The following is an 11913-nucleotide window of genomic DNA, read 5'->3' on the forward strand; positions in this document are numbered from 1 at the left end:
TAATACGCTGCCTCAATTCCTGTCACACATGTTCACACACACATTCACACACAGACATTCAAACGCACGTTTACACACATTTACACACAACCACACACACAAATGTTCACACACAGACACACATACAAGGCTGTACATGCATATTAGGGCTACACACACACAAACACACAAACAACAATAGACACAGAGACATAACAACTGACACACAACACAGACACAAAACAACAAACTCAGACCCACAAGAACACAGACACACAACAACAGAAATAGACACACACAAGGCTATACATACATATGCGAGTATACACACAACAGATACAAAACAACAGACAACAACAGACACAGAATCATAACAAGGGATGCACAACAAAGACAGACACAACTACGGACACAGACCCACAAGAACGCAGACAGACACACAACAACAGACACACAACAATACATGCCCTCCAATTAGCATGGAAACAGCAGCAAATCAAACTGGCCCAAATGTACAGTGTTTATCCAGCTAAGGGAAAGTAGGAAAACCTATAAGCCATTTTATATAATACTGTTTTCCAATAATCCTGTTTGGAGGGATTCTGGATTAAGGCTGTCACGATTCGGGATTACGGCTGTCACGATTCGGGATTACGGCTGTCACGATTCTGGATTACGGCTGTCACGATTCTGGATTACGGCTGTCACGATTCGGGATTACGGCTGTCACGATTCGGGATTACGGCTGTCACGATTCGGGATTACGGCTGTCACGATTCGGGATTACGGCTGTCACGATTCATCGAGTAACTCGAATAATTTAATCCCTTATTGGAATTTACTGTCTCGAGGCTTGGGTTCGTCACAGCAGTGAACGTGGAGAACGTTTCGGAACAGTCCTCAGGAAGAAATATGCAAAAAGAAATCAAAGGTTTGGGAGCATTTCATGCAAATCGTGCAAACCTGGTTGTCTGACGCTACTGCAAAACTGGGTGCATTTCACAGCAGCTTTTCTTCAATTATGAAACATTTGAACAAGAACCAGCCAGTCATGGAGGTGTCAAACAAGGGCGGTTCAAAGCCTTGTCGTGGCAGAAAAGGATTCAGTGTTAGCTAATAGAGCTGACCAGCAACCTAGGTGAGGATTCTGTTGACGTTCTGTTGAGTTTGGCTCAAACCGGTTAATAAAAAATCAACATCTGCAGAGAGGGAACTGATATAATAATGTGGTTTACTGTTCCAATCCACAGTGTCATGGACAAGTTCATCTGTACAGCTGGACCGCATTCACCTCAGCAAGCCAGGATTCTGGAGTTAGTGTTATTAACATGACAGTAACATACCAGCAACCAATTTCAATGGTGAAGGACAAAAGATTTCTAAAGATGACAGTGTGTTTTTATTTGAAACCGTATATGTCAGTATTTTTAAGTTGGAAACACACACCTTGCATTTTTAAGACATTAGCATTAGCCGGCAGCAACGCACTCCGCAACCCAGTGCTGGTTTGCTCCTAAACCTAAGAAGGAATGATGCTGTTCAGAACCTGGATGGGAGGCAAGGTTCTACTGCTGTAAGTGGCGTTGGATGGCCAGTAGTGGGCATTCTTCTCTCTGGTCGACATATGAGCGTCACAGGACAACTTCCCAGCTCACCGGTTACAGTTTCTAGTGGATATGAGACAACGTGCAAAAGTCCAGCAACTGCCTGATTGTTGGATCACATATTTGAATTGTCATTAGCAGCGCTGGGTTGCCAAGTTACAACTTCCACATTTACTACGTTCCCCGGTCCGCAGAGTGAGTTGAGTACCTTTCATCAGAAGGAATGAATGGACAATATAAACAGTGCCAGACAAGAATCTTGAACCAGGCACGGGCAATACAAGCTGGTCCCTCAAACCCTGCTGATGATGGTCAACCTCCTCCTGGTGGACACCAAAGTGCAGCCTCCGGTCCAGTCTAATCAATTTCTGTTGACCTGAACCAAAGTGTAAGTAACGAGAATGTACATGATGTCACTGAGGAAGAACCGGGTGAGGAAGAACAAAGAGGAGGATACTTACAAGACCAATAAAGGAGGGATTGGATTAAACTCCTAAAAGAGAGACAATTCCTGATCCAGAGTCGGTGGATCAGGAAGTGGAAAATGGTTAACAAAGCTAACAAAATGGAGAAGATTGAGAAGAAACAATACCCTTGGTCTCTCAAGACTAAGGAAGAGAGTGGACAGCCACAGGGACATCACCAGATGTGCCAACGACTCAGGGCTCATTGTCACACAGCCCTGTGCAACTGAAGCAAAGCGTGGGCTGTGAAAACAAAACACTGTGTGAGCGTGTCCTAGCACCATCTCAGATATGCTAATGTCCGCTCCCGAAGCAGGTCGACATCCTCACACTTACGCGCACTGTCATGCAAACTCAACACACCGCAAAAAAAAATTATATCTATTTTTGCAACAGGATCAAGAGATCCGGGGCTACTCGCATAAAGACCTGGGGCTGAAGACAGGCCTAGATATTTCTGGACAAGACATTCTCTGTTGACAGACTGATACACACTATGTCTATTCAATACCTACTTTGTTATTGGACTGATTTCCACTATGTCTAGACAAGACTTTTTCTGTTAATGGATCCAAGCAAGTGTTCTAAGACTTGAGCTGCAGTTTATGACTTTGGACATAATTGACCTGTACGTTGTACAACTCTGTGTCAATATCAAATCAGATATTATAATGCTATAGTGTCAATACCACATCAGATATTATAATGCTATAGAGTCAATACCACATCAGATATTATAATGCTATAGGGGACAATACTACATCAAATATTATAATGCTATAGGGGACAATACTACATCAGATATTATAATGCAATAGGGGACAATACTACATCAGATATTATAATGCAATAGGGGACAATACTACATCAGATATTATAATGCAATAGGGGACAATACTACATCAGATATTATAATGCTATAAGGGACAATACTACATCAGATATGTAGTAGATTGAATGCTACATCAGATATTATAATGCAATAGGGGACAATACTACATCAGATATTATAATGCAATAGGGGACAATACTACATCAGATATTATATTGCTATAAGGGACAATGCCACATCAGATATGTTGTAGAGTCAATGCTACATCAGATATGCTACTAGAGTGAACACCACATCAGTTATTATGCTATAGTGTCAATACCACATTAGATATCATCATGCTATAGAGTCAGAGACTTTCTTCAAGACCACAAGAACCGTTCAGACGCAATACAGGACAAATGCTTTGAAAGGTCCTCTCCCCACTCCGCTCTCTCTGTCACTGTCCGTGTCTAGGAGAGGGTGGTTGGGCCCGGTGACGAGTGGGCATTCAGAACCCCTTTAAGCTGTGCCAGGTCCACACTGAGGTTTACTGACGTCTTGGACACAAAACGCTTCACTGCTATCTTGTGACAAACACAAGACATTCCATATGTGTGTCTTTATAGACACATCCAGATACAAAGGGTGTGTGCAAATCCCACTCTCTCCTTTTCTTGTTTACAACAAACTTCAGCTCTGCATTTCTAAATGTTCTATCTTTTTTCTGGTGTATCTACAGATATATAACTAGGTTTTTTACTGGTGTATTTACAGTGGTTTACAATTATTTTTAAAGGTGTACAGTGGGGAGAACAAGTATTTGATACACTGTCGATTGTGCAGGTTTTCCTGCTTACAAAGCATGTAGAGGTCTGTAATTTTTATCATAGGTACACTTCAACTGTGAGAGACGGAATCTAAAACAAAAATCCAGAAAATCACATTGTGTGATTTTTTTTATAATTATCAGTGTAAATCGGAGTGTATCAAATACTTGTTCTCCCCACTGTATCTACAGTTATATAAAAGGGTATTTTACTGTTGTATCTATAATGATATGACTGGCTTATTGCTGTAATAGCATTAATTTAAAATTCAAGATGTTGACTAGGATTTAAGTGTGTTTTACATGCTATCTGCTGTAACAGCTCACAGAATCTCAAATCTAAATAGAAATTACTGTGTTAACCAAAAAAACATTTGTCATTCATTCTTTATCTTGCAGAAGTGTCTGATATTTTACCACCGCTTGAGGTTTAGAGGATTGTTAAGGTACTTGAAAAGGTTTGGTGGTAGAATGTTTTCAGGGATTCAGACACGCGAGCTGAAGCACAGACGGAGCCATTAGAAGGGGTGCCTAATGTCCTGACTCCGCTGCCGTGCGATGTGGACAAATGGTATGGAAACAATCTGAAGACCCAGCCAGACCCAGACAGAGAATGATATTCAGGCCTACAGTGCCTTGTCACTGACACCAGCCCAATCAAGTCACCACAACACCAGTGAATGGAGACAAACGTCCACTCAGCCATGATAACTGTCACTACGGCTCCATCTAGTGGTCAGGTGGAGCAAGGAAGTGGAACTCCATCCTCCCTTCTCAAAGCCCCTGGGCAAAAATACTGTAGGTCACTGCTTCTAACCTCCTCATCCAACAGGGTTTTACAACCCTGTGAAAAACTGTGAAAGACTGCGCAGGCAAACAATGCAACAATCCTCAAGTGTTTGGGGATCTCATCCTCTACGGTACATAATATCAATAACGATGATACCATGCATAAATAACATCCAGAATCACCACCGCCTTCTCTGGGCCCAAGCTCATTTAAAATTGACTGAGGTGAAGTGGAAAACTGTCCAGTGGGCTGACAAATCAAAATGTGCAATTATTTTTGGGAATCATGGATGCTGTGTCCTCTGGGCTAAAGAGAAGAGGGACCATCCTTGTTATCAGCACACAGTTCAAAAGCCATCATCCATGATGGTATGGGGATGTATTAGTGCACATTGCATGGAAGACTTAACACGTAATTGAAGGCACAGTTAATGACAAACAATATATACAGGTTCTTAATACTGTGATATGCCCCCTTTAGCATCAATGACAGCATGCAGTCTTCTGTATAGTTGTCTATGAGGCCCCGAATTCTAGCAGGTGGTATAGCTGCCCATTCGTCTCGGCAAAAAGCCTCCAGGTCATGTAAAGTATTTGGTCGTCTTGCATGAACCGCATGTTTGAGTAGAGTGGCTCGATGATATTAAGGTCAGGAGACTGTGATGGCCACTCCAGAACCTTCACCTTTTTCTACTGGAAAGTCCAAGAGCATCCCATGCGCAGCTTTCGTGCAGAAGAATATATAACATTCTGATAACATGCTGCATTCATCTTGCCATCAATTTTCACAAGATTCCCGTGCCTTTAGAGTTCACACACCCCCAAAACATCAGTGAGCCACCACCATGCTTCACAATCGGGATGGTATTCGGTTCACTACAGGCCCTCTCCAAACATACGGCTTATGGTTGTGACCATAAAGCTCAATTTTGGTCTCGTCACTCCAAATTACAGTGTGCCAGAAGCTGTGAGGTGTGTCAAGGTGTTGTCGGGCATATTGTAACCAGGCTTTTTTGTGGCATTGGTGCAATAAAGGCTTCTTTCTGGCAACTCGACCATGCAGCTCATTTTTGTTCAAGTATGGTCGTGTTGTACTCGAAACAACCACACCGTCTTTTTCCAGAGCAGCCTGTACTTATTCCTCAGGTTACATGTGGGTTTTTCTTTGTTTCCTGAACAATTCTTCTGATAGTTTTGCCTGAAATCTTTCTTGGTCTACCTGACCTTGGCTTGGTATCAAGAGTTCCCCAAATGTTCCACTTCTTAATAAGTGATTGAATAGTACTGACTGGCATTTGCAAGGCTTTGGATATCTTTATGCACTCACCTAAAGGATTATTAGGAACACCTGTTCAATTTCTCATTAATGCAATTATCTAATCAACCAATCACATGGCAGTTGCTTCAATGCATTTAGGGGTGTAGTCCTGGTCAAGACAATCTCCTGAACTCCAAACTGAATGTCAGAATGGGAAAGAAAGGTGATTTAAGCAATTTTGAGCGTGGCATGGTTGTTGGTGCCAGACGGCCGGTCTGAGTATTTCACAATCTGCTCAGTTACTGGGATTTTCACGCACAACCATTTCTAGGGTTTACAAAGAATGATGTGAAAAGGGAAAAACATCCAGTATGCGGCAGTCCTGTGGGCGAAAATGCCTTGTTGATGCTAGAGGTCAGAGGAAAATGGGCAGACTGATTCAAGCTGATAGAAGAGCAACTTTGACTGAAATAACCACAACCGAGGTATGCAGCAAAGCATTTGTGAAGCCACAACACGCACAACCTTGAGGCGGATGGGCTACAACAGCAGAAGACCCCACCGGGTACCACTCATCTCCACTACAAATAGGAAAAAGAGGCTACAATTTGCACGAGCTTACCAAAATTGGACAGTTGAAGACTGGAAGAATGGTGCCTGGTCTGATGAGTCTCCATTTCTGTTGAGACATTCAGATGGTAGAGTCAGAATTTGGCATAATCAGAATGAGAACATGGATCCATCATGCCTTATTACCACTGTGCAGGCTGCTGGTGGTGGTGTAATGGTGTGGGGGATGCTCTCTTGGCACACTTTAGGCCCCTTAGTGCCAATTGGGCATCGTTTAAATGCCACGGCCTACCTGAGCATTGTTTCTGACCATGTCCATCCCTTTATGACAACCATGTACCCATCCTCTGATGGCTACTTCCAGCAGGATAACGCACCATGTCACAAAGCTCGAATCATTTCAAATTGGTTTCTTGAACATGACAATGAGTTCACTGTACTGAAATGGCCCCCACAGTCACCAGATCTCAACCCAATAGAGCATCTTTGGGATGTGGTGGAACGGGAGCTTCGTGCCCTGGATGTGCATCCCACAAATCTCTATCAACTGCAAGATGCTATCCTATCAATATGGGCCAACATTTCTAAAGAATGCTTTCAGCACCTTGTTGAACCAATGCCACGTAGAATTAAGGCAGTTCTCTCTGTAGCAAACTTCTGAGCACAACTGTATGCTGCCATCCAGACGTCACCTTTGTCAGGGAAGGCCTTGCTTATTTCAGCAAGACAATCCCAAACCACATTCTGCACGTATTAAAACAGCCTGGCTCTGAAGTAAAAGAGTCTGGGTGCTAAACTGGCCTGCCTGCAGTCCAGACCTGCTTCCCACTGAAAACATTTGGCGCATTATGAATCAAAAAATACCACAAAGGAGACCCCTGAACAGATGCAATCCAATATCAAGCAAGAATGGGAAAAAACATAACACTTTCAAAACTACAGCAATCAGTTCCCAAACACTTACCGAGTGTAGTTAAGAGGTGATGTAACAGTGGTAACATTCCCCAGTCCCAACGTGTTGCTGGCATAAAATTAAAAACGGGCATGAGTTATCTCAGACATGATACGCAGTGAGATTTGTTTCACCCATAACTGACCGAAGACACATTTTTGGAGACAGTGGTTTCTGCTTCGGGCCAGTCTCTTTTATGACCAGACCACAGAAGAAGTGAATACAATCGAATTTGCTTGTTCAAGATTGCGTTGAGGAGATTGTGACACAAATGTATCGTAGCTGACATTAGTAATTAGTACATTAAGTAGTTGTGCTACGGTGACATTTTCCTTTAAGGAAAGTGATAGGAATAAGAGCTACTATGTCTCTTAAATGGCTGTTCAGAACTAGGACACAAGGTGGTGTGTTTGGACAAAACAACATGGTCCTTTGAAGTTAGTTTTTCCCAGTCGTTTGTACACTGTAAAAGCATACACAGAGTGATCAGATGTTCAAGCTAACATCCCAGAACCATGAACCATTTCTGCAGAACCAAGCACACATTTTACGCTTCCAGTTCACTCATGTTGCAAAACACCAAACACAACTCTCAATATGTGAGCACAATTGTCATTGAGAAAAGACCTGTGCCCATTGTGAGAATACTTGAGTCAACAGACAAAACACTAATGCAAGTTCTAATGCATTACAACACACTTCAACTGTGCAACTCAGCTAACAAAACTGTTCGCCCAGTTCTCATCGTTCTGTCAAGTATAAAAAAGGGCTCATGATTGTACAGGAGAAATGGAGCAGACAAGGGAAGAGACAAGGGAAGACACGGAGCAGAAAGGGAAGAGACAGGGGAAGACACGGAGCAGAAAGGGAAGAGACAGGGGAAGACACGGAGCAGAAAGGGAAGAGACAGGGGAAGACACGGAGCAGAAAGGGAAGAGACAGGGGAAGACACGGAGCAGAAAGGGAAGAGACAGGGGAAGACACGGAGCAGAAAGGGAAGAGACAGGGGAAGACACGGAGCAGAAAGGGAAGAGACAGGGGAAGACACGGAGCAGAAAGGGAAGAGACAGGGGAAGACACGGAGCAGAAAGGGAAGAGACAGGGGAAGACACGGAGCAGAAAGGGGAAGAGACAGGGGAAGACACGGAGCAGAAAGGGGAAGAGACAGGGGAAGACACGGAGCAGAAAGGGGAAGAGACAGGGGAAGACACGGAGCAGAAAGGGGAAGAGACAGGGGAAGACACGGAGCAGAAAGGGGAAGAGACAGGGGAAGACACGGAGCAGAAAGGGAAGAGACGGGGGAAGACACGGAGCAGAAAGGGAAGAGACGGGAAGACACGGAGCAGAAAGGGGAACAGACAGGGGAAGACACGGAGCTGAAAGGGGAACAGACAGGGGAAGACACGGAGCAGAAAGGGGAAGAGACAGGGGAAGACACAGAGCAGAAAGGGGAACAGACGGGGGAAGACACGGAGCAGAAAGGGGAACAGACGGGGGAAGACACAGAGAACAAGGAAGGATTCAGCCGGACCAACAGGCGGCACCGGGGAAGAAACATCATTGGCCACCGAGCAAAGGTGGAGGTCCCAGGCCGAGCGGGGGGAAACATCACCGTGGGCGCTCTGGCCAGACAACAGGAATCGTCCATTGCCACGTCACACTTGGCCCTAACAACACGGCACTCCTGGTGGTCCTTGATGCTGTGTATGACCTTTTTTCCCACCCCCAGAAAGACAACACAGGGCCCCAGGCACATCAATGTCTTTCAAATGGACCAGCCCGGGGTCTCTCATATGGACAAGCCCGGTCTCTCTAATGGACCAGCCCGGTCTCTCTAATGGACAAGCCCGGTCTCTCTAATGGACAAGCCCGGTCTCTCTAATGGACAAGCCCGGTCTCACTAATGGACCAGCCCGGTCTCTCTAATGCAGTGCTTCCCAATCCCAATTAGTTTAGGATCAGCTTAGTTTAGGATACATGTAATGTTACAGCAACTGCCATACTGTATGACACACACACGATAAACACACACACACACACACACTGCTGTGACCTCTTTTTTTAAGCTGATGAAAAAGTACAGGTTTTGGACAGCACTACACAGTATGTGTCAGTGCTGATTTTTGAAAAAAGTGGTCACCTGAAATTCAAACAGATTATTTCACAGGTGTGTCCATACAAAAAAGATTTTAATATGAATGAAACCCTGTTTATCAGTGCCATCTGTGCCATCTTGAATCACTTGAACCAGCTAATGTAATGTTTAAAAGGTGATTTATCTATATAATACTTTACATGGAAAATATTATTTTCCTAAGTGCTAGACAACCTGATTAATAAACAATGCCAAAAAAGTGTACCAAATAGCATCCAAATGTAATCAACATACTCTCTTTCCTTACCTAAGGAAACTTCTTCAGCTAATGCATTTTCAGCAATATTTGCAGTCTTGTAGGGTTGGCCGATAAAGCGATAATAAGTATTTATTATAATTAAAATGGTGGTTCTGGAGCCAACACCATTTCCCAATCCCAAATGTGTACCTAAATACTTTAGTACACTAATAGATTTTAGATTTTGGACAGGCATAAACAACTTGGCTCAGTAAACTCTGATAGGCAATGGAAAAAAAGTTATCCAAATTCCTTAAAGCAATCCAATCTGGTCAGGTATTTTACACTGCGTTAATTTAGGATCGGGCCAGAGAGCGCACCCCATAAGTGTTCCCAGCTGCCACAGCTCTGTGGGGGTACGAGGAAAAACCTGGTTCCCCTTGGTTCTCCTTCCTATCCTCGCCTCTTGGAGCCAAAAAGGGAAACTCTGCTTTGGGCCATGACCCAAAACATGTAGCCAAACACTTTGCTGCCCTGTCACATGGGTTTTATTCATTTGGCAACAAAGGGAATAAAAAAGATCTGAAACAAACAGTGATGAATTGGAACCCAATAAAATCACTAAGTGTTTTCATTTTCCGTTTGCAAAACATTTCGCTACAGTGCACTCTAATGAACATAGCGAGTGTAAATACTCAGCTGGAGTTGGAAAGGGCCAATATAGAGGGCAAATGGGTGGAGGGGGACCACGCACACCAACCCAGTTAGTCGGTGGAATTAACAAATACAACATAAATGAAATGAAATGTAAATTGGTGTACTGTCACACACGTTGTAAAAATGAATGACTTTTTTTTGTCACACCAGGATATAAAGAGATTAAGCAACTTTGTTGATATCAGGAACAAATTCACATCACTGGATGGTAAGCAGAGTTGACAAGAAAACGTGATTTTGCAGAGCCCTAACAAGTTTTCATGTAATTCAAATTTCTATAAATCAATTTAACTTTCAACAACTAAACATTAGTTAACATCTTGCTACTTTGGTTGCGATCGAAGCTAGCACTACTATAATAGCAATATATTTATAACTGTGTGTGAATTCCACATTCATTGATGTGGTAAATGTGGTAAAAATGTGGTAAATAAAAAAAAGCATACTCTGTTGGCCTTTTTATACGCTACCACGACAATTCCCTTTTACCACTCAAAGAGGCAATACCCTGCAATACGCAAAGCTAACGTACCTTGATCACTGCTACAACATTCTCGTGGGAAATCGTTAACGTCCTCGATTACCTCCTCGTCTTTACGACTTTTGCGTTTCTTCGACATTTGCAGCTCCTTGGTTTTAAAACGATGCTTCCTCTTTGTATTTTTTTCTGTGACAGTCGTAGAGTGATTGTAAGACAGTTTAGACAATAAATCAACTAGCTGTGCACGCGTATGCAACAGACAGATTATGACTGTAGAATTCCAGACTTTCCGAATAGATCTCACTTCCATTCAAAACAGACCCTGCTCTCCGGCGGCGCGTCTTCGAACCCATACAAGTAGAAGTTGGCAGGTGCGTGGATGGATGCCCTGGAACTGAAGACGCAAAGAGATATTGATAGATTGTCAAAATGTAAGCTACTACCGTGATTGGACGAGAAAGATATTTAGGTATTGAGAAAGATAGGCGTAGTGTTCCACAGACAGATATTGCAACGGAGGCGATGTGTTGGTCACGTGGGTCCAGGATTATATGGCTGGGCCGTGTTCGAGTGGAAATTACGCACGAGAAGCAATTTAATGCTGGTCTGTGCCACCAAATATATTTCCAATTCCACGAAAGCGCACGAGTTAGTGTCCTTTTGGTGGTGTCTGTTTTCATTTTCAGTTAAGCCATGTGCGTGGTCCGATGGGTTCTGAACAAATTTTGCTAAAATAATGTGCTCTCCAGAACGTTGGTTGACATACAACAAATGAGCCCTGGTAAAGCTGTTCGATGTTCGACGTTCAACTGATATTCCAACATTTGATGACAGCAATCACGACAGAACAAAACCTTAATTGAAGCGACTTGGAGAGAACAGAGAACACTGTAGAGCATTTTGATATTTAACCTCTCTTCTGTGAAGAAGCTAAAACCAAAGACTTGAATCGCGATGTGTGAAACCAACTTCACGCTGCGCTCCAAGGGAACGGTTGGCTTTAAAATTGGCACGCTCTCCTCTGCTGCGCCGCGAGTCTCTGAGTAGCGGATGCCACAGCTGAGGAGAATCTGCCATGAACCAAGTTGATGTAGCCTATACAAACCGCCCCACAATACACAGTCCC

At 43.4% G+C, this 11913-nt stretch overlaps 1 protein-coding gene across 3 annotated transcripts in view; it reads right to left on the reverse strand.

Annotated features, from left to right (window-relative positions):
* Nucleotides 1–11701, reverse strand: part of pde10a (phosphodiesterase 10A) — a 97573-nt gene extending 85872 nt beyond the window's left edge. Inside the window, exon 1 of one of the 3 annotated variants that reach the window (XM_034292187.1) lies at nt 10839–11543. In XM_034292187.1, the coding sequence (XP_034148078.1) occupies nt 10839–11097 (259 nt within the window). In that variant the 5' untranslated portion in view covers nt 11098–11543. Of the gene's footprint in view, nt 1–10838 lie in introns of all 3 variants that reach the window. The other 2 variants (XM_034292186.1, XM_034292191.1) reach the window with 2 other exon arrangements.
* Between the last annotated feature and the right edge of the window lie 212 nt (nt 11702–11913).

The sequence above is a fragment of the Esox lucius genome, chromosome 5, assembly GCF_011004845.1.
Source record: "Esox lucius isolate fEsoLuc1 chromosome 5, fEsoLuc1.pri, whole genome shotgun sequence".
Classification (NCBI taxonomy): Eukaryota; Metazoa; Chordata; class Actinopteri; order Esociformes; family Esocidae; genus Esox; species Esox lucius.